This window comes from Carettochelys insculpta, chromosome 1 (assembly GCF_033958435.1).
Source record: "Carettochelys insculpta isolate YL-2023 chromosome 1, ASM3395843v1, whole genome shotgun sequence".
Taxonomy (NCBI): domain Eukaryota; kingdom Metazoa; phylum Chordata; order Testudines; family Carettochelyidae; genus Carettochelys; species Carettochelys insculpta.
The window spans coordinates 248,881,827-248,908,137 of NC_134137.1; the positions used below are offsets into that span (position 1 = coordinate 248,881,827).

The 26,311-nt window shown below is 46.1% G+C and overlaps 1 protein-coding gene across 5 annotated transcripts in view; it reads left to right on the top strand.

The window, feature by feature from the left end:
- The first annotated feature begins 1,158 nt into the window (after window positions 1-1,158).
- The window catches only part of TTLL1 (TTL family tubulin polyglutamylase complex subunit L1), a 58,811-nt gene continuing 33,658 nt past the window's right edge, over window positions 1,159-26,311 (top strand). The window contains exons 1-3 of one of the 5 annotated variants that reach the window (XM_075003889.1): window positions 15,233-15,251; window positions 23,737-23,905; window positions 24,655-24,771. In XM_075003889.1, coding sequence (XP_074859990.1) covers window positions 24,659-24,771 — 113 coding nt within the window. In that variant the 5' untranslated portion in view covers window positions 15,233-15,251; window positions 23,737-23,905; window positions 24,655-24,658. Of the gene's footprint in view, window positions 1,469-14,755; window positions 14,901-14,989; window positions 15,252-23,736; window positions 23,906-24,654; window positions 24,772-26,311 lie in introns of those variants that run through there. The other 4 variants (XM_075003864.1, XM_075003856.1, XM_075003883.1 and 1 more) reach the window with 4 other exon arrangements.

A 26,311-nucleotide genomic window follows, 5' to 3' on the forward strand; every position in this document is an offset into this window, starting at 1 on the left:
TGAAAGCTAAGGCTCCAAAATATCTGCTAGTCTATAAGGTGCCACAGGACTTCTTGTTGTTCCTTCTTTTAGGGTTACCATATTTAAAAAAAAAAAAAGACACCCCTGAGAGGGAGTGTATTTGTATCCCTAGCTACCAACTCAGGCTGTATTACTGTGTGATAGTATATCTAGTACATTAACACAATGATAATGGGTGGATATGCTCCCTCTCAGGGGTGCCCTCCGTTTTTTGAAAGGTCAAATACGGTAACCCGCCTTTTGCGACCCAAGCCTTTTTGTTGTTGCGGCAGGTGCTGGAGTTCTGACCTTGTCCCTATGGGTGCTTTAAAAAGGACTCTGACTGGGGGCGTCCGCAATACAATTGATTTTGTTCTTTTTCAAACTAAAGCTGCTCAGGTTTGAGTCCCAAGAACACTTATGAATGGATGAAAAGTAAGGTCAGCGTCCCTCCCCGCACGGCCACCGGGTGCACACCGCCCCCCGAGGCCCGCAGCCACGAGGCGGGGCAGAGCGCGCCTAAGCGCTGTCACTGGGCAGGTGAAGCGCAGCGAGCTTGTGTCCCCCCGCGCGGGCGCGCGCGCGCTGCCGGGCCGCCACGGCGCTGCGGGGTGCCCGCTCGCGGGGGCACCGAAGACATAAACACCGGCGGGGCACAGCCCTCCGCAGCCCCGCTCCGGGGCAAGTCGGGGCATCGCTCCCCGCCCGCCTCGCAGGGGGCCGCCCCAGCACTACAAGGGCCGGGCTGCTGCGCTCACCGCCTCCTCCTCCGGCCGTCGTGCGAGCGACCGCCGCCTGCGGACAGCGGCACAGGCCTGAGCGCCCCGCGGGCGGGCAACTCCCAGCCGGGGCACTTTACTCACCGCAGCGCCACTTGCCGAACGCCCCCTGTTGTGTCCGCGCTGCGCCGCCGAGGGAGGCTCCCGCGCCGCGCAGCGCCCCGCCCCTCTCCTGGCGCTCCAACCACCTCTCCTCTGTCTGCGCGCCCGCCCTGCCTGCTCTGCCTCACCGGGCCCAGCCGCTGCCCTTTGCCCGCAGCGCGGCTGAGCCCGCCCAGAGCGCCCCTGGGGTGATGTGGAGCTGCGGGGGGGGGGAGCAGCCGCGCGCGGGGCGAGCGGCGCAGAGAGGGACGGGGGCTGGTGGCCTGTTTGTGTGAAATGGGCGGTGAGCGGCGTGACGTGCTGGAGGCCTGCGGCCCCGGCTGGCCCCGAAGGGTTTGCTCTAGCGCTACACAGGGGCTCCGTTTGAAGCCTGGGAGGAGGCCAGGTCCATTCCCTGGTATGACGGGGGGTTGGAAGGCAAGCAGGTGCTTGAGCGCTTTGGGGAGCGTGGCCCCAGGAGGTGATACTTGCAGCTGGCAAACCCTTGACTTTGTGAGGTGCAGAAGTGTAGCTGAGGGAGTTGAGCACTTCACAGGCTCGTGCAGTTCTGCATGGTGTTGCGCCAGGGGGATTAAATGCGGTGAGAGGTGAGTTTGAGTCTGGACTTTTTAACCTGCTTTGCTTAGGGTGTTAAGCCCCCAAACTAGGCTTTTTAGAGTGTCAGGGGAAAGGCTGTTCCTAGCAGTAAGCCAAGTGCACAGCCACAAGGGGCACCACAAAATTGGGGGCCCCATATTACCCCAGATTCCATGGTCCCCAAGGCAGCTGCGTGTTGGGTATGGGGCTGCGCCTGTTCTGGTGACCAGACACATATCTTGGCTGCCTTTCTCCTACCCCCAGCCTTCATTTACCAAGGCTGCCGCTGAGGGGAAGTGTGTGCAGGACCCAAGACACCTCTGCCTCTGTCCTGTCCCTAGTTCACCCCTTGTCAGAGCAATGCAGCACAGGAAATTAATGAGGGCCCTAGCATGAGCAGCAGGGGACCTCCCCTCACTCCACTGCACTCATCAGCAACACACAAGGGGGCAGGGTTCTCCCTAATTTTTTTCATCCATGGGCAGAATAAACTTTGTAGTGAGCACCAAGGCATGTGGGGATGTGCACCACCAATAGACACACATGCTGCCAGCTGTGGGTGCTTTGCTAACCAACTGGGTGGCACCTGAATCTCTCCTGGGTGGCCACCCATGCACTCAGCTTGCAGGGGACAGGGAGAAGCAGAGTGACCCAGCCCATTCCACACCCCTGACTTCCATGTGCATCACTCTGATCTCTGCCACACATGAGCACATGGGGTGATCCCACCCCTTCCTTTCAGCCCTCTCCCCTGAGCAGTGCAACTGGGAGAGCAAAGCAGGCTGGGACCAGGTCACTGGTCTTCCCACCTTCTACTCTGCAGGTGAATGCAGGGGCTGGCAGGCCCAAGCTCTGCAGCTTTCCTGGCCTACTCCTGCTGCAGAGGGACCCAACATTGCTAGGGAGAGCCTTGGCTGCTGGAATCACCTATTACCCTCTTTATCTGTTTTTCCTAAGGTTTTGGTTTCCAGGGTAGCTAAGGAAAAACTTGGGAAGACATAATGTTGCTGAAGAGGAATTTTCACACTACTTTGGAAAGAGAGGCAGCTGAACTCTCTTTTATATTCAAATTTGACACATTAACACATGGTTTGAACTGGGATGTGAATTTTCTGGGTCATTATAGGAGCTCTTCTGCAAACTTGTCTTAATCTAATTATTGACTCTCCCCCCTTGCCAACCCTTCTACTCTCTGATTTGCTCACCTTGATAATTTTTCTTCTGATTTATCCACCTGGATTACTGTTTTTGGTTCTCTGTGCCTTAAATATTGAGTCTGTTCTGGTATGGCTATGGTCTGAAGAAGTGGGTCTGTCCCACGAAAGCTCACCTAATAAATTATTTTGTTAGTCTTTAAAGCGCTACTTTACTGCTTTTTGTTTTGATAGTATATAGACTAGCACGGCTTTCTCTCTGTTGCTAACCTTCTGATAAGTGATTGATGAGGTAATATTCTTTCCAAAACAAAGTATATTTTTATTAATGTAACTAATAATCCCTATTATTATTACATAATAGTACAGCTAAATAAAATTCCTCATTTAGAGTTAGAGGACATTTAAACTTCAGTTGCATGCAATCTACGTGATTCTGATCTATTGCACTATGTGACCGGTGGCCAGTCTGCAACGGATTGCTCACAGCCATTCTTAAATTGTATAATTAGTTTTACATGTGTACATTAGAGTTAACGCACTCTCCTACATCACAGACATGCACATAGTAATACTAAACTAGGATTAAAAACTGGCACTGGCAGCAGGGCAGTCTGTGCACCTGTACACCCCCAGCGTTGGAGGGTGGTTCTGCAGAGCGGAGGCTGTGCTCGAGACTGTGGGAGCAGGACAGGGAAGCTGACCTTACAGAGGAGCAGGTGGCATTGAGACAAGTGAGCAGGCAGGAGGCATGGGTAGCAGCAAGAGAAGATGAGTTTCCTTTGCCACCAGAAGGGGATGGGGAAATAAGCTAGGGGGTGGTGTGGGATGGGTGGGAATGGGGCCGGCCACTGGCACTGGCATCACTGCACAATTTCTGCTGAAGACCTAAGTACTGGTATGTGGCATATGCAGCTGCCTAGGACACCATGAAATCTGGGGCAAATTGGTGCCCTAAATTTGCTAGTGTCCTATGCAACTGCATATTATGTATATGGACAGGGTTGGCCCTGACTGGCAGGCTTATTCCATCCTGTTGGCTTTCAGTTACTGCTCCACTTGCAGCTATATTTCTTTATCATCTGTCTTCAGGTATCTTCATCCACTCTTGCCTGCTTCACTGATCTCTGAACTCCTCATGCACACCTTACTCAACCATTGCCTTTTATACTCTCTAGTGAGCTGTCACATCATTACTGCACATGCTCATTTTTTTACTAGATCTTTTGTGCACAGGTCCCTGCCAAACAGTCTTATCAGTTTGAATGCATGCTAATATTGCCTCATTCTTGGATTCATGCCAATAATTCAATCACTCCGCACATGCTCACTGCCTTTGTTTACCTCCAAGCTATGATTTGCTGACCTCAGCATCTGACCCACAGCTTCTAATGGCAGAGAGACTTTTGCTTGTTTGAATTAAAAGCTAAGGGCACAAAATGGAGACTGAAAAATTTCTCTGGTGTCAAAAGAAAGCAGTTGAGATATGTTTTAGGCTGTTTCTGACTGACCTTTGGGAGGAGATAAATGTGGCCATAACATCAGGAGATGTTTATTACTTTCACAACTCAAAGAGGATAAGAAAGTTATACAGTTGTTTCAAACTGTGAAAGGACTTTCCTAAGGTTTTTTCATGGGGGTAAAGGAAAAGAGAAGATTTTGGAAAAAGAGCAGAGAGAAATCAAGAAGGCAGTGTTAGAGTAAGGAATCATGGAGTTCTTGAGAAGGGAGCATTTTCTTGGTAATAATTCCGATGGTGGAAAAATGTCTTCGAATTTGTTTAGGTAGTAAAGATTACTATTTGTAAATTGTGTGATTGTATGTAAATACACACAGAAACAAAGGCCTTCTTTTGCCATAAAATTTTATATTAGAATTTGACTCTAGCAAGTTTAACATTCTGACTACAAGTCTGCAGTCATTGTAAACAAGGGCAAGTCATATTAAGCATTGAGTTATCTAATCACTGCGGGACTGACTTTAGGGCGCCAAATAAACCTTCTGCCACATTGTTAGAATGTGAATGGAGTGGTAGTTTTTGTTTCTCATTCTGGTCGAGAGGGGGTGGGAATAGTGGTTTTCTTTGTGTGTAGCTTGCCCATCCCTAAAGGGTAATAGTGGTGGGTTTCATTCCTTATAGCAGTTACGTTGCCACAAAGAATGAACTGGAAGAGAGCAGCCTCTTTCATATGGCCTGGTGGAGAGGGTAAGTTTGCTGATAAGTTTCTTGTCCCACCAGGTTAAGCAGAAAAGACAGGATGCACTTAAGCATGCAGGGCCCCAAAACCACAAGGCCATAGCTAATCCTTTCCGTTGTTTATGCTAAAAAAAGTTAAAATGTTTCTCTTACTTGAAGGAGGGTGTAAGAAAGGAAGATGTAGTCTACCTGCTAAACTCCAGCTGTCAACCCCAGACTGCCCTCCTTATGCCTTTCTCACTGAGATTAATGAGGTAAACTGTTTCATTTGGAAAAAAAATAAAAAGACAAAACAAAACTAGTGCTTGATGCCTTGTTGCCCTGTCAAATAGGGAGACTGGATCCATTTATGCTTGTAAAAGGACTTTGCCCTTTATTTATTGTATGATATCATCTCTATGGCACAGAAGGTAAACAGCAAGAAAAAGCAAAACAGTGGCATAGATACAGAGTTCTAAATAAAGTGTGGGTGTCCATAGATATAGCCGAGCTGTTTTTAAACATAAAAGAAAATAAATATAAAATAGATGCTGCCTTTCCTACTCCTACCAAGTGTCACCAAAGAGCTTCTTTGCAGGATGGAAGTCTTTCCATTGTCCTCCAGAAATCAAGGGACTTTGGATCAGGCCTTAACTTCTCTGTACCTCAGCTGCAAAATGCATATACTACTTACCTTCATTCTTATTAGTGGGTTATGAGACTTAGATATATGAGCACAAAGAACAATTCTCAGATTAAAAAGTGCTATAAAAGTGCAAAATATGGGTATTTTAAAAGGAGATATAATCTTAAAACTATACTTTGCTAATAATGTCTTTAAGCTTTCTCTAAAAGCAGATGTCTCTTAATCTTCTGATAATTTAGAACTTATTTTGATTGTGTTTTGTTCTGGATAAGGCCACATTCTGGCAAATGTTTTTACACATATTTAACTTTAGGTATATAAGTTGTCCTGTTCAAGTCAGTAATACTACTCATGGCGAAAGTTAAACATGTGCATATGTGATTGCAGAACTGCATCAATGCTCTGGCAGAATTTTTTTATAATTATACCCATCCTTGTAATAAAGCTGAGTTTGGCCTTAATTAAGCAATAATCTGACCTATAATTTTGAAAATGAAAGTACGTACTATAAAAAGTTGAATAAATACTTTGGTAAATTGCAGTTGTGAAATATATTGACAAATGAAGTTTTCTTATGTTAAATTTTCAGCAAGACTGCAAAATGAGAGAGATGTATTATATTCCAGAAAGTCTAATGGTGTTGATGAAGCACCAGACAATTGTTCTCAAGACTAATTTTTTATATGAAAATAAAAAACTCTTCTTTTCCTGACTGAATTCTCTGATGTCCCCATAACTGCCATCAACTTGATGGATGCCACTGCCCAAAGATTTGATACTGATACACCAGGTCCAGTTTAATCTTTCTTATGTGCCAGTTGTTACAGTAGATAATTTTTCATGGTTAGAGGAATTCTTCTCCAGCATTTTTCTCGCTGCTTGCTAGAGTTGTTATCATTTGTGGAAGGTAAAACCCTCCACATGTAGGGAGCCTAGCCTGCTGGGCCCATCCCTTCTGCCCAGGCTCTGCCTACAGTTGCCAGTTTCCTAATCACACAAAATCAAACACCCTTACCCTACCCTGCCCTTTCCCTGAGGTTCCACTCTCCCCAGCCACCTCTCTCTGAAGCCCTGGCTCCATTCATTCCATCCCCACTATCTCCATTTCTTGCTCTTCCCCAGACTGACTCACTTTCACTGTGCTGGGGCACATGGTTGACATATAGGAGAGGGTGAGGGCTCTGGCTGGGGGTGCAGCAGACATGATGGGTTCAGGGTGTGGGAGTATGTTCCGTCATGGAGTTGGGATATGGGAGCGGGTAAAAGCTTCAGCTGGGGGATGCAAGATCTGGGGTGGGGATCGGGGGGTTTAGGGTTCAGGAAGTGGTGAGAGCAGCAGTTGAGAATGTGAACTCTGGGATGGGGCAGGGCTTGGGGTGCAGGAGGAAGTATGTGCTCCAGGAGCTGGGCTTGGGCAGGTTCAGGGTGAGGGTTCTGACCAGGTGGTGCTTACCTCAGGCAGCCTCTGGAAGTGGTCAGCCTATCTGGGCCCTAGGTGAAGGGGCTGGGAGGCAGCCCTCAAGCGCTGTCCTTGAACTGCCCATTGAACACAGTTCCCGGCCAATGGGAACTGTGGAGCTGGTGCTTGGGGTGGGGCAGTGCCTGGTGCCCCCATGGGTGCTCCTATGCCTAGGAACTGGATACGTCAGCTACTTCTGGAAGCCACACGGAGCCAGGGAGCCTGTCTTAGCCCTACTACGCCACTGACTGGACTTTTTTTCAAGTGGACATTCCACAGCTGGATCCCTAGCACCGGGCTGGCCCCAAGGGCAGCCTGAGGTGTTGGCTCTAGTGCCAACCCCAGCACTGGGTGAAGCTGCTGCCCTCAGGACCTGGGCCACCTCTGGACACCAGCAGGTCTGAGGTCCACTGAGTGATTGGAACTGAGTGAACTCCTGCCAATTTGGGGATAAGTGGAAAGGCCTCAGGGTGGAACTTGAGTGGGGCCATGACCCAGGTCAGGGACGTTTAGCTTGCCCTGGCCTTTAATGCTACTTTACCTAGGACTATAGTATCCTGTCATTTTCCTTGCATATGACACAAACAAGAAAATATAGGGTGTTTTAGGCTTTAGCTCCATAGATTGTAAAAAGTTATGGAGTAGTATTCATCTCTTCCAAGTATTCATCTAATTGTATTCAATTACTGCTTCATAGTTACATGCCTGGAACTGACCTTATCACCTGAACAAATGGCATAAGTATTCTATTCAGACTGATTTATGGATTTAGGAATTTTTATTTACCTAGAAGTGTAGGTGTTTTATTCTAGCAGACTACAAACCTGTACCTCATTTCAGCTGTGGTCTGATTATTCTCTTTTTAAATGTGATCCTCTGTCTAAATCCATTACTATTAATAATTAATTTCCCCCTTGATTTCCACTATAACTCTTGGAAGACTTTACAATCTGTTATGAAAGATCTACTTAGTTTTCTATTAACCTTATCACTGGAGGTCAGAGTCCCTATCATTCTTCTGACATTTGGCAAGTTATTCCACTATATACTGTAGTGTCTAATCTTAAAGGAGACATTGTTTGCCATATGCTACCACTGATGCCACTAATCTATTAGCTGCATGACTCACCCATCTACTAGTATCTTTCTTTCAAGGTTCTCGTAACACAGCTGACTATTCATGTCAACAAGTACTTGTGTGTAATTCTTTATATTAAGCATGAGTGTGCCAATTGCTAATACTGGACCAATCCTGCTTTTACTAAAATCAGTAAGATTTTTGCCATCAAATTCATCTGGAGCAGATTCAAGTCCCTTAATGTCTCACTTTCTGGCATCTAGGGAAGCTCTCTCTTATTTCCGGAGTAATTTGAAGAAAGAGAAAGAGGCATGTGAGAAAGAATTAAATTGAAGAGTTTTCACAAGAAATAGCAATGGGATAAAATTATGTGATGAATAACACAGTAATGTAAATCAGTAAAAGTTTATAAAATGGCCAGAAAATTGATGTGAATAGCAAAATATTCTATATTAGATAATACAATGCCATATCTAATTTATATATGAAAGGAAACACTTGAGTTGACCCTGTCCACTATAAAACTATGGTTTTAGTTGCAATAAATTTGCTGAACTTAGACCACGTGGACTGAAATTTTCCAGGTGGTGTGTCCATTTCAGGTTACATTTATTTATTTGTTTAGTATTTCAATGCAAATGATTCAGCCGTTTCTCAGAACAAGATTAATGAAAAATGCATAATTTTGGTCATGTTCAAAACTTTCTTAAAACCTTTATTTTTTTTTTTTAAAGAAGCTCTAATGTCTTCATGCCTTGGAGCTGGAACTTGAAATTTGTCTGGAGTTGCCTTGGTTTCAGGGATTGTAATCTGTGCCATTCACATGAAATGTACTCACATTTGGCTCAGTTTTGACCCCCTGCAATTTTCACTTTGCATGCAGTTAGTAGGGGCTTCTTTGAGGTTGGCAGGTAAAAGCTCTGAAGATTCTGCCTATATTGTACATGCTCCAATTTGGACTACAGGAGCAGAGTGGAACTTTTTCTGTCTTTGATCCTCTTAGCCCCAAGGGACAGGTGTGGTTCCAAGTTAGGAATTAAGAGCAGGACTGTGTGTCCTATGTTTTTAATGCTCCACTCTGTTATGGTGCCTAAGCAGTGAGAAGGAGGAGGAGGAGGAAAATCCTCATTTAAATGCAGAGAAGGAGCTGGGCCTGGGGCAGGCAGGGCAGTGGAGTGAGAATGTGAATCTGAGGGGGTTGGGAGGGTGTCTATCTGAAGTCTCTGACTGTAACAAGAACGAGGTGGAGAGGCTGGGGCCCAAGTGTCTGTAACTACTAGACCAGTGGTCTCTAGCCTTTTTACACTCAAGATCACTTTCTGAATCTAAGGGCAACCAACTTACCCTGTCCTTTCCCCAAACCCCTGCCTCTTCCTAGAGGTTCCACCCTGTGCTCTCCCTTTCTCTGTCACTTGCTCTTCCCCCACCCTCACTCACTTTTACTGAGTTGGGACAGGGAGTCAGTGTTCAGGAGGGAGCATGGGTCCTGGTCTGGGAATGAGAGGTTTGGATGCAGGAGCTGGTGAGGGATGCAAGCTCTGGGAGGGAGTAAGGGTGCAGGAGGGTACTCTGGGTTGAGGCAGAGTATTGGAGTGCAAGTCATTGGCTCTTGGAGGGAGCTTAAGGCTGGGTCCTTGGGTTCAGGAGGGGTTTGAGGTGCAGGAGGAGGTAGAGGGTGCTGGATCCAGGCAGGGAGTTGGGTTGCAATTTCCTATCAGGCTGCACTTACTGTTGATGGCTCCCAGTTGCTGATGCAGTGAGGCTAAGGCAAACTTCCTGCCTCCTCCAGTCCTACACTGTTTCCAGAAGGGATCAATATGCCATTTTTTCCCCTGAGGGTGGAGGGCTCATAACTTCACACACTGCCCCTGTCTGCCAACACTGCCCTCTTACCCTCCATTAGCCGCAGTTCCCTATTCTAGGCCAATGGAAGCTGTTGTGGGGGGAGGCTTGCAGGTAGGTGTGTGTGGACTGAGCTGGTGATCAACGCATCTGATCTTCTATGATGCTGCTGGTGAGTGACTAAACCAGTCCTTGTTTGGAAGAGCCAATTATCGGTGTCATAAAAATCTGCCAACCTTGGGCGTTTTACATTCTTTCTGGATCCTACACTTTTCTTGTAAAGCCTGGATACGTTGACTCTCAAAGCATTTGCGAGCCTGTATAAAGGTTTGCAGCCAAGACAATCTGTTGTGAGCTAGAATTTACAGATCACTGGGAGATATGTCGCATGACTTCACATTGACTAGAACAGGGGCATGCAATCAAAATAGCGAGAAAAGCCTTTTTTTTCAAATTCCCTTACAAAATCAATACTTCAAGAGCATGTGAATAGGAGACAGTCCTTAATAAATAACGTCAAACCGTACTTTTTGCAACCCCTATTTTAAGAACTGCTCACACACAATGATTTGTAATTCGATACATGTTTATGCAGGACTTTCACAAACTTTTTACGTATTCTATTTCCTCACACTTTACATGTGAGATGGCGTTGGCAGAGGGGCTCAGTTCCTGTCCCCAGGGGAGACTGGGGCTCATTGGGGTCAAAGGAAGGGAGGAAAGTTTGCTGAAAACTTGCCTGGGAGGTTCCCCACTATGGAACATACAGCAGGATTCTCCAGACCTGAAGAAGTGGGTCTGTCCCACAAAAGCTCATCACCTAATAAATTACATTGTTAGTTTTTAAAGTGCTACAGGACTGCTTTTTTGTTGTATGTGTTTACATTGTAATTAAGGCTAATATATCACAGAAGTCACAGATTCTGTAGCGTCCAGAGACTTCTGAGACATTTTCTGCTTCAGATAGGGCAACAGGTCAACAGCTGTCAGTTCCATGTTGCTGTGAATGCCAAAGGTCCCCATGGCTTCCAGCCTTGGCAGGAGGACCCAGAGTTCCAAGCCACCACATGTGACGGGGGGTCCTTGTAGCTTTCAGTCACCATGAGTTGCTGGCAAACCCAGAAGTCCAAGCAAGCAGACCCTGGAACTCTGAGCTGCTACAGGCAGCTAGAGGATCCCAGAGCTCTTAGCTGCAGCCCTGGAGCTCTGAGCCACTATAGGTTGCAGGGTGGCCTGGAGTTCCAAGTAGCAGTAGGTGGCAGAGGGAGTCCAGAACTGACAGTCGCCCTTGGTGCTGGAGACCCCTCCTCTCTCATGCCAGGGTTCAATCACCAGCAGCCCCATTTTGTAACATATTTTTCATAAAAATCAGGGTCAGAGCACTGTTGCCTGATTGTTGGAAGTTTAATAATGTTAAGATAATATGGGTTCTAGGATTGCCAATTGCTCAGATCATAATGAGAGTCTTGCCCCAGAATTAGGCTATTTGCAGCAACCCTTGGAATATATCACAAAGAAATAATGCAGAGAACAAAATGCAGCCTTAAAGTATGTTATTGAGATAAATGGAATAATAATGGAATTCTAATAATATAATAAGCTAATAATTATATACTATTGTTCTAGCAGTATGTGTGGTATTATTTACTATAGGTTTTTCGATTAATATATTCACATCTTTCCTGGATTACCTGCTTATAAGAGACAAATGACTAGCATCTGGCATATCAAAGGAGTTCAGTGTTGCAGGTTCCTGAAGTCTTGAGTGAGAAGTGAAGAACTTAGCTTTTCACTCTCGGTTCTTCTATAGAAGAACAATAGATGCTACCTTGGAGCATGTCTACACTACAGAGTTATTCTGGAATGTATTGCAGAGTTATAATTCCAAAATAAAATATTCTGGAATAATGCATCCAGACTACAGGGGAGCCCCAAAATAAGCAAAACATAATCCTGAAATAGTGTGTCCACACTCAATAAAGCCTATTTAGGATTAAGGACCCTGGAAGCACATTAAAGACAGGCACTTGTAATTAGGGTTCTATGTGTACACAACAGCATTATTTGGGAATAAACTACTCTGGAATAACATTTCAAAATAGCCCCTGTTCCCTGTCTTTACAACCCCTATTCCAAAATATCTATTTCAGAAGAGGTGGTGTTCCTCATAGAAAGAGATTTACAGAGTTCAAAATAAGCTGTTTGCTATTTCAAAATTATTTCAAAATAGCGGTTTTGCTGTGTAGATGCTTGCAAAGTTATTTCAGAATAGCTTCTGTTATTCCAAAATAATTTTGCTATGTAGACACATTGGAGTTTAATTGAAACAAACAAAAAATGAATGAGCTAAACTTACCCTACATATTGTGTTGCCTCTTCTATAAGGCCTGAGTCCTTGTTCTATGTTCATAGGTAACTTTCTCACTGACAAAAACATGGTACTTTTTAGGCTGGCATGTTTGTATATATTTATAAATATTAGTGACCATTAGCTTTTTCTCACCTGTCATTTCTGCCTCAACTGGTTGTTTCCATGTTCTTTGTGGTGCATCTGTTAAGTCTGAAAAAGGCCATGAACTTGGTAGGGTTTATGTACCAACTTGCTTACTTATCTCTGTTAAAGGTCCCAAACATATATGCATGCTGTAGATCAGTGGCCTTCAATCGTTTTAAGACCAAGATCACTTTTTGAATTTAAGTGCAACACAGATCCACCTCAAAGAAAATGTAAAAATAAGAGGGTGTGGGGAGGGGCCTCATGGAAGGAAGTTGGGGTGCAGGAGAAGGCATGGGCTCTAGGAAGAAGGGTCAGGATGAAGTCAGGGGGTTGAGGTGAAGAAGGGGGATGCAGTGGGCAGGCTCTTGGAGAGCATTTGGGTAGGGGAGCTCAAGGCTGGCGCTGGGGGTTGGGGTGCAGCTGCATGCAACTTACCTCATGTATCTTCCAGGTTACAGTGCAGTGGGGTAAGGCAAACTCCATGTCTAATCTGGCTCTTTGTCACTTCCGGAAGCAACAGGCATGTATGGCAATGGCTCTTGTGGGAGAAGAGGGGCAAGTGACTCAGTGCACTTCTCTCATCCGCAGGCACTGCTCCATCAGGTCCCATTGGCCGTAGTGCCCTGTGCCTAGCCAATGGGAGCTGCATGGGTGGCTGCAGCACATGGACACGCCATACCACTCTCCCAAGAAGTTGCAAGGACGTGCTGTCTGCTTCTGCGTGCACCCAGGGGTCAGCACAGGCAGAGAGCCTGACTTAACTATGCTGTGATGCAGGACTGTTAGCAGCCCATCTCCCAGTTTGGCTGTAGGGGCCTCTAGGAAATCAAGCCCAGTTCTGGGAGAGTCCCGGACGAACTGGGAGGGTTGGCATCTCTAGACTGAGACTAGGACTGAGACTGAGTGTCAGAAGCTCCACAACTGTCTGGTTGACCAGGATCTACCAGTTGGTGACCCCTGCTGCTCTAGCATGTCATTGCTTATCTCACAAATGTGCATAGGTTAACTTGCCAGAGCTCAACATACACAATGTGACCTACCAATTTATTGTTACAGTTAAAATACTCTAATACAAATTGATAACTATTGTAATAAAAAATAAGCCTATAACGAGTGGTCCAATTCATCAGAAAAATTATACAGGCAAGCACTCAGGTTAGCCCAATAGGCTACATAACAGGCTTCTGTGAATTTTTGTGTACTGCTGGTAACTTGTTCCTGACTTTTACTAAAAATAATTCTGATAAAATTGTAATGTTAGTTGTCATATAGCCTATAATTACATTATTATGTATTGCTATTTTCCTTGTGGGGGGGCTGTGGAGGGAGGAAGAGCTGTATAAGTCTAGGGCTGGAGATGTAGAAGCTGTGTGTGAATGGGGATTTCCATACTGCAGAAGGTACATGGGGGCATAGGAGTTGCTGTAGTACAGTGATTGGCTTCTTTAAGTTTACAAGCAAACGTGTTAATCTTTTCTTACATATCAGCCCTCTCACTTGGAAGAAAGTTCTCCCATTTCCTCTTTCAAACCCCTCCTTAAAACTGTTTGTTCTGATGTCTACAAAATGTGACAAGGTGAGGCAGCTGGTGTGAGTGAGATTGCTGCCAATCGTGCTGGCAGACACTGTCTTCCTGTGTGCTCCCATTTCCATGTTGTCTCCACGGGTTGTCTTGACATGCTTAGATTGTAAGCTCCTTGGGGCAAGGACTGTCTTTTTGTTCTGTGTTTTTATGGGGCCTAGGAAAACAGGGTCCATGTACATGACTGTGGCTTCTAAGTGCATGCTTCCAAAATAAAAATAAATAGGGGGCTATGCCAGATGTAGGGGTCTGAGGGCTCCACGGTGCAAAGTGTGTTAGCAGGAAAGGAGCTAGGAACTCAGAAGGTGTGGCATCTGGATTGCCACTTTCGGGACCAATCTGCCACTTCAGGGACTGAATGCACCAGCCAATTCTTCTGGCTTGTGGGGCTGCCCAAAGTGGTTGTCCTGATTCACAGTACCCTAAGGTCAGCTCTGGGTGTCTGTGATGCAAGAGTGGCTGTGCAGTGCTGGGATGTCTGAGGTCTCTATGGCTGTAGGATGCAGGTGTCTTCGCAGTTGCTGGTTCAGTGGAAGGGGGGCTGTACAGCTCTAGGGGTCCTGCTGGTTTAGGTGGGGGGCTGCTGGGAGGGTCTCAGTGGTTCGGGGAGGGCTGGGGAAGCAGCGATCTCTGAGATGTCAGTAAGTTGGGGTGTCTGTGGGGGGTGAGGGATGGCTGTGGGGCAGGGCCCAAGGGTCACTGAGGGGTGAAGACTGAGTGGTTGGGCCTGTGTTATAGGGTCTCTGCTAGCCACCAACCCCCCCCCCCGACCGGAAGTCTCCCGCGGCGGGTAGGCCGCGTCCCCTGTTACCAAGGCGCGTCCCGGAAGCGGTAGGGGCGGCGGCCCTGTTGCGGCTGCTCCCTCCCCACCCCCAGCCCGGGGTGCTCCCGGCCGGCCGGCGCCTCTCGGCAGCAGCTGGGGCGCATGGGGAGGGGCGGGCGGCGGCGGCGGCTGGCGCGGTGTGCGGAGGCGCCGGGGGAGCCCCAGGCTGGGTCCTCCCGCGGGCAGGTGAGAGCCGGAGCTCATGGGCCCTGCGGGGGAGGGACTCATGGCGGCGAGCAGGGGGCGGGGCGGAGCGGGGCGCGGCTTCTCCGGCGGGCGACGGAGCGGGGCCGTGCCCGGAAACTCTTCCCTCCGCGAGGTGCTACACCTGCCCCGGCCCGCCGGGATGGGGCCCTGCGCTCCCCAGCCCATCGCCCACTGACTCCTCCTGCCCGGCCGTCCCAGGGCAGAGTCTGCCGCAGCTGCCGTGCCGTGGGGATAGCCCATGTCAGCGGGACAGGGTATTGAGGGCCCCCTTCGATCCCTGGACTTGTGCTCTAATGGCCTGTTGTATGGTCGTCGAGCTACGGCATATCTGTAGGTAGCCAGGTCTGAGGGGCCGCTCCCTTTAGTGTCTTGCTTAAAAAATCGCACGTGTGTAATGCTATGACTGTAACACGGTTTTAAGTAAATAGAGCTTAAATCTGCATAGCCTTAACAGTGGCACTTCTTGGGGCTCTGTTCCAGGGAATGCTTAGTACCAAGCATCAGAGGGGTAGCTGCAGTATTCTCCTTCTTTGAGAACAACAAGGCCTGTGGCCCCTTATAGACTAACAGATATCTTCGAGCATAAACTTTCGTGTGCAAAGACCCACTTCGTATTACCATGTACGGGTGGTTAGAGCTTTGGCCTTGTAAACCCAAGGTTTTTGAGGGTTTGCAACTGCTTTGGAGGATAGGGTCAAAATTAAAAATGATCTGGAGAAATGGTCCGAAGTAAACAGGATGAAGTTTAATAAGGACAAATGTAAAGTGCTCCACTTAGGAAGGAACAGTCAGTTTCACATATACAGAATGGGGAGCGACTGTCTAGGAAGGAGTATGGCAGAAAGGGATCTGGGGTTATAGTGGACCACAAGTTAAATATGAGTCAACAGTGTGATGCTGTTTCAGAAAAAGCATACATGATTCTGGGATGGATTAACAGGTGTGTTGTGAACAAGACACAAGAAGTCATTCTTCCACTCTGCTCTGCGCTGGTTAGACCTCAGTTGGAGTATTGTGTTCAGTTCTGGGTGCCACATTTCAAGAAAGATGTGGAGAAATTGAAAAGGGTCCAGAAAAGAGCAACAAAAATGATCAAAGTTCTAGAGAACATGACCTATGAAGAAAGGCTGAAAGAACTGGGCTTGTTTAGTTTGGAAAAAAGAACATTAAGGGGGGACATGATAGCGGTTTTCAGGTATCTAAAAGGGTGTCATAAGGAAGAGAGGGAAAACTTGTTCTTCTTGGCCTCTGAGGATAGAACAAGAGGCAACAGGCTTAAACTGCAGCAATGGAGGTTTAGGTTGTGCATTAGGAAAAAGTTTCTAACTGTCAGGGTGGTCAAACCATGGAATAAATTGCCAAGGGAGGTTGTGGAATCTCCATCTCTGGAGGTCTTTAAGAACAGGTTAGATAAATGTGTATCAGGGACGGTCTAGACAGTACTTGGTCCTGCCATGAGGGCAGGGGGCTGGACTCGATGACCTCTAAAGGTCCCTTTCAGTCCTAGCATTCTATGATTCTGTGTGTTCCTAGTCCATGATTTATGCCTTTGTGACCATGGGAGTACTCTCAGTCTGGGCTCAGTCCTTCCCCCTTTCACTGTTAAATGTTTCCAGCAGTCATCTTGGGTGGTAAGCATGGGTGCACTGACATGTGGCAGCCGTCCCTATTGTTTGGCTTCCCACCTTTACATAGATTTTGCTGAAGTTGAGACCCCTTTGTGTTCAGTTTAAATTTGTTCTCATGTTCAGTGTTCTATACCTGTGTCATAGAAGTGGTTGCATCTCCATCCCTAGAGGTTTTTAGGTCCTGGCTTCACAAAGTCTTGGCTGGGACGACTTAGTTGGGTTGATCTTGCTTGAAGCAGGGGGCTGAACTCGATGACCTCCTGAGGTCCCTTCCAGCCTATGATTCTATGATTTCAGTGAAAAAGTACACACTGGGTCCCAGCATCAGGTGACATGGCCACATGTTTTGATAGGACCATCATCATCCCAGGTTTATAGGAAGAACAAGTTCATTTACAATTCATTGTTTTCTTTCTAAGGGGCCATCAAGATGCTTAAGTACCATTAATGGCCATCACTTAGCATGACTACTTTAGTAACACAGGTTTATACTCCACAAAACACAAAAGCAGTTTAAAGACTAACAGTATAATCTATTGGGTGATGAGCTTTCATGGGACAGACCCACTTCTTCATATCTGGAAAATTCTCATCTGCCTTAGTTCTAATATAAAATACTTGTAAGAAACATGTACAAATGGGATAACCATTTTCAGTAGATTACAAGCTTTCCAATAGCAATGAAGGGTCCTGTGGCATCTTATAGACTAACAGAAAAGTTTTGAGCATGAGCTTTTGTGAGCACAGACTCACTTCATCAGATGCTGGTGTTGGAAATCTGCAGGGCCAGGTATAAATAAGCCAGAGCAAGGCTGGGGATAACAAGGTTAGCTCTGTCAGCAAGGGTGAGGCTTACTACCAGCAGTTGATCTGGAGGTGTGAACACCAAGGGAGGGGAAGCTGTTTTTGTATTTAGCCAGCCATTCACAGTCTTTCTTTAAGCCTGAGCGCAGGGTGTTGAATTTGCAGATGAATTGTAGCTCAGCAGTTTCTCTTTGGAGTCTGGTCCTGAAATTTCTTTGTGTAGGATAGCTACTTTTAAGCCTGCTACTGTGTGGCCTGGGAGATTGAAGTGCTCTCCTACGGGTTTTTGTATATTGCCATTTCTGATATCTGATTTGTGTGCGTTTATTCTTTTACGTAGAGACTGTCCAGTTTGTCCGATGTATATGGCAGAGGGGCATTGCTGGCACATGATGGCATAAATTATATTGGTAGATGTGCAGCTGAATGAACCCACGATGGTGTGGCTGATCTGGTTAGGTCCTGTAATGGTGTTGCTGGTGTAGATATGTGGGCAGAGCTGGCAACGAGGTTTGTTGCATGGATGGGTCCCTGAGTTAGAGTGACTGTGGTGCGGGGTATAGTTGCTGGTTAGGGTTTGCTTCAGGTTGGCAGGTTGTGGGTGGGCAAGTTGTCTGTGGGCAAGCTTTCCAATGATAGCTAACCTGAGGTATTATGCAAAATTCTTAATTGTTATATTCTATTCGTAAGCATATTTTCCTGAAGTATGTGGAATGTGTCATGACACTGATTCTGCAGTTCTCTTAAATGGGTAAAACTTCTGCTGACTTTGAGATTTTTCATAATCTTTAATGCGTGCTGCTTGAGTACGAATCAGATTTGTGGTGGTAAACCTCAGAGATGGAGAGAAGTGTTAGATCATCTAATCACCTGTGTGGGGGGAGGAGAAGGGAGAGACACATATGTGGTATAAGTCTCTCTAGAATAGCTGAAGCATTTAATACTGGATTAAATTTATACTACCGTTGTTTCCTTAATGTATTACCTATATTGTTAAATATACACTGTGTTACTTTCAGTAATATTTCTCATTGTATCCTGCTGACAAAAATCATTTTGCTTGCAGTTATTTGCAAACAAATTATAAAAAACACAAAGCTTTAAATGGTCTATTTATGCATCCTTTGGAGATAAGCAAATAATCCACATATCCAGAGAGCTAAATATGAATCTCGTGTAATATTTCCCTCCCATTGGATCTTGAATAATTTATTATCTTAAATAGGAGAGGAAGTATGATGATGTGCTTTGGACACTAGGATTGTGGCCACACTAACCCCTCCTTTCAGAAGGGCTATGGTAATGTGGCACTTTGGAATGTGCTGATGAGGTGCTGCCATCAATATGGAGTGCCTCATTAGCATAATGGTGGCTGCGGTGACTTAGAAACTGTTGGTTTTGAAATGCAGCTGCCTGTGTAGCAGGGGTACTTGCAAAACGACTTCCTGATTTCGAAGGCCTCTAATTCCCATTTGGTTTTGGTAATAAGGGGCTTTCGAAATCGGGGGTAGTTTGAAAAGGCCCTTGACTACATGGGTGGTGTGCGTTTCGAAACCAGCAGTTTCAAAGCATGCACAGCCATCATTATGCTAATGAGGTGCTGCATTTTCATAGCAGTGCCTCATTAGCATATTCCTAAATGCCACATTACCATAGCCCTTCCGAAAGGAGGGGCTAGTGTGGCCACAGGCGAGGAGTTAAAATTCAGTGCTTTGCTACACGCTTTCTCTGTGACCTTCAGAAAGTTACTTAATCTCTTTGTTGCCCCTGAGGAGATATTTCCTGTCTTTGTAATTGTGAGGATAAATTCACCTACATTTGTGAAGTAATTACAGCTATAGTAAAGAATGCCTGTTTAAATACCTAGATTGAGTGCATTTAATATTAAAAACGTCAGAAAAAGAATTTTTGGCAGTCTTTAATCACCACAAAGATGCAATAAAGGAGAATACAAACACAGTTCAGCTCTTGTGAGGACATTCAGCACCAAAAAAATTCTGTGCTAAAACATTTAAAATTCTGTGCATGATATTTTAAAATCCTGCAAATTTCATTTGTTAGATAAATACAGAAGCTTCAGCATGGCATGGGGTGGGCACAGACCCCTCTCTGCAAAGAGGTAGGAGATCACTGTGCCACTCCCAGAGGACACAGACTCGGTTTGGTGCAGCCTTACCACTTTGACACAGTCAAGGACTGGGTCTCCGCCAGAAACGACCCAGGGCTGTGACCTACTGTGTCAGATGCACCAGGCAGGCTCAGCAAGGCAGGATTCAATCGTGGAGGGGTTTAGTGTGGAGTAGAGGAGGGGCAAAGTATGGCCCATGGCCCACATCCAGCCCATTGGCCCCAACTTCCTGCTGGTGTGGGGAGTTGGGACAGCCTTGCCGGAAGGAGCCAGCCCAACTCCTGGATGGCATGGTGAGCAAGGGCAACAGATGATCTGGCTGCCTGGTGGAGGAGGGGTTGGCTAACCCCTGCCCCCTCCCATTTTACCTTCCCTCACCTGCTGTCTTAGCTCCTGCGGTGCCCTGGCAATGTTGTTGCCATGATGCCAGCCCAACGATCTGTGCAGTGTGGTCAGGGGGTGAGATGTCAGGGTGGTTGGTTAAAGGAGGTGGTCAGAGGTGGGTTCCTGGGAGGTTAGATAGTGGACAGGGAGTAGGGGAGTTAAATATGGGTTCAGAGGACCCTGAGACAGGCGGGGATTAGATGGGGGCAAGGGCCTGGTTATGTCTGGCTCTGCGTGGGGGACCACAGTCTCTCCCAGGTTATGTCGACACTAGCACCCCCCTTTCGAAAGCAGGATGCTAATGAGACACATTGGGATATGCTAATGAGGCACTGCAATGAATATGCAGCGCCTCACTAGCATAATGGCGGCCACAGCACTTCAAAAGTGCCGCTTTCGATCACACGCGGCTCGGCTACACAGGGTCTTTCTCAAAAGGACCCCACAGACTTTGAAATCCCCTTATTTCTATAATCAAATAGGAATAAGGGGATTTCGAAGTCTGCGGGGTCCTTTTGAAAAGGACCCCGTGTAGATGAGCAGTGTGCAGTTGAAAGTGGCACTTTCGAAGCACCGTGGCCGCCATTATGCAAATGAGGCACTGCATATTCATTGCAGTGCCTCATTATCATATCCCAAAGTGTCTCATTAGCATCCGACTTTCGAAATGGGGGTGCTAGTGTTGACATAGCCCCAGTGTTCCCTACGTGGGCCTCCATACAATTTTGGTACTCAGTTCGGCCCTCATGTCAAAAAGTTTGCTCACCCCTGGTGTGGAGGGAACCAAGTATGGGTTGAGAAGGTTCTGTGTGGGGCAGTCTGGGTGGGAGTGGCTCTGTGGAGATCTGGGTGTAAGGGGCATCTGGATCCACAGGGACTTTGTTGGGGAGTGGCAGTTCTGGGTGGGTTTAGCAGGTGGTCCAGGTGAATGTGGTTGGGGCTCAGTATTGGGGTAGTTCTGGGTGTGTATGGGGGCAGAGCTCCGCAGGGGACTCTGGGTGTGTGGGAAACTTAATGGAGGTCCAGATGCAGACTGGACTCAGTGGAGTGTGGATCCAGATGCAGCTGGTTAGTGCTCAATGGAGTAAGAAACTGGGTGAAGGTAGTCCAGGTGCAGGGGGAGTGGGACTTATTAGGGGTTTGCTGTGTGGAGGGAGGTAAGCCTTGGTGGGAGGATCTGAGTCTGAGGAAGTCAGGATGGGCAGGGGTTGGGTGGCTGGGGGAGCAGCTGCCTATCCAGGAGTCCCTCCCCCTATAGTTGAGGAGCATGGTGCTGGAAGGAGATGTGTGTGGAGTTTGCGGAGAAGAAATCGGGGGGAGGCTCTGATATGGCCCCAGGTGCTGTGTTGAGGAAGAAATCCTTTCCTTCCTCCAGCCCAGCTGTGACTAGTAGATAAGCGAAGATCAGAATGGGAGCCGCCAGCTGGTTCTTCCCCAGTCACGCTCCATGCCCCACAGTGCTTCGTCTCTCTGCTGACTATCCTGGGCACACAAAACATACTTCTGTGGAGGGTCACATGACCATTGTTGTGGCTTCCCTTTGCTTCCCTGACAGTCACATTTTCTGCAGGGAAGCTAAGGAATCTGTGGGGTACATACGTTCTGCACATGCACAGTGGCACAGAATTCTCTCAGCCATAATCAGATCCTGTAGCTTTGGAATTCACCTGTGACACCGGACTTTGGTTAAATTTCCAGGTGTTAAACAGGGGAGGGGACTAAGTAGTTTCCTGTGGTGTAATTGATTGGATGAGTCAGTTTTTAAAATCTCTGGAATGCTTCCTTACGTGTCTGAATGTGCATCCTTGTTTGGAACAAGGTACCACAACAAGTTTCTCCTCTGCTCGGTAGCACACAGATGTTTTGCAAAGCCAGTATCTCTGATGCATTGTTTAAGAAAATGTGTTGTCATACCTTAGTAAAAAGTTGGCCTTGTGGAATAGAAGCTGAGGGAGCCAACTTCCTTTGTATTTAATTTTGGTTTTAGTAATTAGTTTGTTTTGTCTCTAGCTTTTTTAATAATTACTCTGACGTGAAGGAAGTCCTGAATGCTTGAGCTTTTAATAGTACAGTGAAGTCACATATATTAGGAGTTATTTGCTGCCAGGGCCAAAAATAGTAGGAGGAGGAACCTGCCCTGAAGAATTTACAATTTAAATAGGCAAGACAGAGAAAGGTTGGAGAAATATTTAAAAGGGGATAATATTTCTAGTGAGGGTTGATCCACAGAGAAATTAAGTAATTTATCCAAGGTTCCATGGGAAGTCTATAGCACAAGTGGGAATTGATGACAGCCCTTTTGAGTTCTATTCCGGTGCCTTGACCTCAAGACCACTCTCTCTCACGCAAGGTCTGCCTTATATCAGTTCAGATCTATTTTTTTTTTATCTTCAGTAAAAATTAAAAGCAGAATTGCAGGTCCTCTTAAAAGTGAGTTTGAAGTTTTAATTTCCAATTCACTTGAAAATAATACTCTTTAATTTACTAAGTTGTTCTTCTTTTGATATCTGTATTTTAATAGACGGAGAGCCTTGTATGAAGTGTTTTGTACATTTTTTTCTGGTTCTTGAATTACATCAGTTTGTCCTTTACCTTTAGGCAGAGCCAGAAGAGAACTCTTGTCTGTTTCAGTAATAATAATAGCACTTGATCTGAGCATCATTAGGGGTGGTTTTTTTCAGTCAGCAATTTTCCAGTTTTTCAAATAGCTATGGGGGAACTAACCAAGCAGCTCCTTTAGAGTTCAATTTTAAAAGTGACTTGTAGATTGAATAGCAACATTGGGGTTTCACAGTTTAACCCTTTTGAAGAGAAGGACATGTCATCTTTGGCCTCACAATCAATGTAATTGGCATAACAATTATTGTTAAATGTTGCTCTTCCAATTAGATCCACTCTTCCAAACTCCTGAGATCCTCACTGGCTTCCTTGTAACCTGTCTTTGTTAGATTTTTTTTAAATGCCTGTATTGGAAGGGTGTTATGCTGCTATGAGAGAAACGTTATGTAGAAAGTGAGATCTAAATCGGGGTGAGCAAACTTTTTATGTTGGGCCCCACTTTTCATCCCTGTGATTAACAGGGCCCCCCACAACCTGTTTAACATAATCCAAATGGAAAACAAACAAACCCTTTCGGTACATGTAAGACAATAAGCTTGTAGAATGTAAAAGCGTTATTAATTGGAATATATAGATGAATACATATACATAAAAACAGTAACGTATTTCAACTTTTTTTAATGAGATGAATGAGCCTGAGACCCAGCAGCCCCCACTTACAAATTTTCATGCCTCTTCTCCCCCACGGGGGCCCACCCCCTACTTTGTATGCTCCTGGTTTAGATTACTGGAAGTGACTATTTCAGCAGGGTGTGGCTTTAGAGGTCTCTTCTACAATAAGCGTTGTGTAGCTCTTGACTGGAAGATTAACATTAACTCACTTGAGAGTTACTTGTCAATGTGCCCAACTACAAAAAAGTTGCCAACTAGCAGTTGTGTGAAATGAAGGAATATGAATATGAAAAATAAGAAGGAGATTTTGAAATTAAATAAAACTTTTGAAACCTATAGTATACTGTGAATATTTGATAAAGGATTCCCAACATAAGTGCTTTATAGTCCTGCATTGTTGTTTCCATATTTTCTGAGTGAACAAGCCATGACATATGTGCCATTTAAAATACCATTTCTCATTTCCAGTGCACCACATTTTATTTTGTAAATGTTACACAAACTAAAGGCAAGGTTGTGATGTCAGTTCAGTGGACAGACAGTCATTAGCACAGTTGATGCTAATCCTTACTCTTGTTAGCAGTCTTGGAGAAGTCATAGAGCCTTGAATTACCTTCTCACTCCTAGTGTGGTCCCTTAGGTGAGATTTGAGAGACACTGTCAGGACAGCATGAAAAAAGTTTGCAACTACTGCTCCCCATGCTCTGTGTGTTCTGGGAATCAATATAGGACTTCAAACTCTAGTGCAAATGGAGCTGTCGTCTTTCTCAAACAATGAATTATTTCTTCCTCATCTGAAAAAGCACAAGGTAAATTATCCTGTGGAAGAGACTTCCTATCCATAGAACGGTTCAGGGTGGCTGTTGAGGCCCCACGCTTTGAGGGGCTCTGCAGTGGCCACTTCAACTATCCTGTGGGTGGGGCCCAGGGCAGCCTGGGGTGATTACCTTGGGAGCCTGACTCGAGGTGGCAGCAGGGGTTGCCCCTTCCTGCTAACCATGGTGATGGGAGCCAGAGTGGTCTAGCAGCCTTCTGTGCTCCACGCTGTCACCTTCTCCCAGCCTGCTGTGCTCCGCTTCACCATGGCAGCAGGGAGCAGAGTATTCTGGGGTGCTCTCTTTCCCTTCTGCTGTCGTGGACCATATGGGCTGGGAGAGTGTTCTGGGGTGGAGCCTGACAGGGTGCTGGGTTGTTCCAGCTCTCACTGCTACAGTGAGTGGAGTGGCTGACTTCTGCTGCTGCCTTGTGCCAGGCCGCCTGGTAATCCACCCCAGCTTGTGTTGCTCAGGACAGGGGCTTTGGTCAAGGGGGTGGAGCAGGGGTGGGGTTTAGGGGATGGAATGTTGCTGACATGGGACAGGGAGGGGTTGGGGAGCTTGTCCTGCACTTAGGTTGTTAGTGGAGGAGTTGTCCCATGCCCTGCATGCCCATTGTGATGGTCCTGCCTGTGGATACACTTTCATTTCCCCATTTGGTTTTATCTGGCATGTATCAAGAGCAAAATGAAAGAGAGGAAGTCTTGAAGCTACGCAACATAACATGTTTGTTTTTTCTTTAGGGTAATGGCAGGAAAAGTAAAATGGGTAACTGACATAGAAAAATCTGTGCTAATAAATAACTTTGAAAAGAGAGGATGGATTCAGGTGTCAGAAAATGAAGACTGGAATTTTTACTGGTAAGTTAATATAAGAATTCTCATTTTTCAATTCATTACACATTTTAAAATTTACTTTTCCTTAACTAAAACCAGTTAATGATTTGCTGTTAATATTAAAAATTAATGGTTTGATATACAAATATAGAACATCACTGATTTATTGTGACACTGAGAAGGAAGTATGCCTCCATTAAACTGCCAGTGTTTGCTGAAGAACTGCAGGACCTTGACCTTGATCTTGCAGTTATCTTTGCATGAGGAGATCCTTCTACCTGTGGAGACCCCATCGAAGTCACTAGGGCTCCCCATAAGTGCAGGGGCCCATCTGTGTTACTTTAGTGGCAGGATTGAGGCCTATGAGGTAGGTGTGGCTTTTTTGTTTGTCTTGGGGTGGTGGAAGTGGGGTTGGAAGGCTGGCATCTGGATCATATGCAAGTAGTTTTAGCCATAAAAACAAGGAGAAGTCCTGTGGCACCTTATAGACTAACAGATCTTTTGGAGCTTAAGCTTTCATGGGCAAAGACCAACTTCACTGAATGACATGCATCTGATTAAAGCGGGTCTTTGCCCACAAAATTTTATGCTCCAAAGTATCTGTTAGTCTGTAAGGTGCCACAGGACTTCTCATTGTTTTTGTTGATACAGACTAACATGGCTACCCCTCTGACAGTTTTAGTCATATTGGTACTGGGATATTAGAGAGAAAAAGTGAGTGAGGTAATACCTTTTACTGGGCCAACATCTATTGGACAGCAAGATCAGCTTTTGAGCCACAAATAGCTCTTCAGGTCTGGAAAATGTACTCTGCATTACAGCTAAAAGCCAGATGGAACAGTCTGCACATGTACGAAGGGACCATTTGTGGTACAGTGGCACATTAACACTTCTGCTTTCATCGGACATAAAGAGGGGTTAATGTATTACAGAGTCTTATTACTACAGTCTGTACCCCACAAATCCTCTTTTGCTCTGTGAGTGCAGAGTTCCACTTTTTGGCACAGACTCAGCCCCCTGCTTCCCATCTTCATTCCTCTCATCCCCAACTCTCAGGTCCCATCTTTGAGGTCAGTCCAGAAGCTGAATCTCGGCCTATATAAGTTCAGCCCATGAAACCCAGGCAGCTACGGGAAGCCATGGAACCTCCATCTTGGGGTGGAGGTGGGTAGCAAGAGTAGGCCCTGGCTTGTGTCCCTATCCCCCTGCGTTCTTTGCTGGGGCAGATGGAGGTCTGTGGCTCCCAGCACAACTCTTAACCATAGCCCAGTTGCAGATGGTGAGCCCTCGAGGCCCCTTACACCAGGTTAGGCTTCATGGTCCCACCACTTTTAGGAAAAAATCCTTTGTCCCTGGTTGTGGATGCTTCAGTACCATGCTGCTATGGCTCATAGCCCTGACACCAGTAGGCAACTCACAAGCATGAAGGTCTCACCTTGGCTTCCAGCAGCCTAAGTGCAAACACGTTCAAGTTATACAATGAATAAACATTAAGATAAAATGTTAAGTTTTAGACTTTCAAATGAGATAAGTTACTTACTGCCTTTGAAAAGTTTGTCGGCAT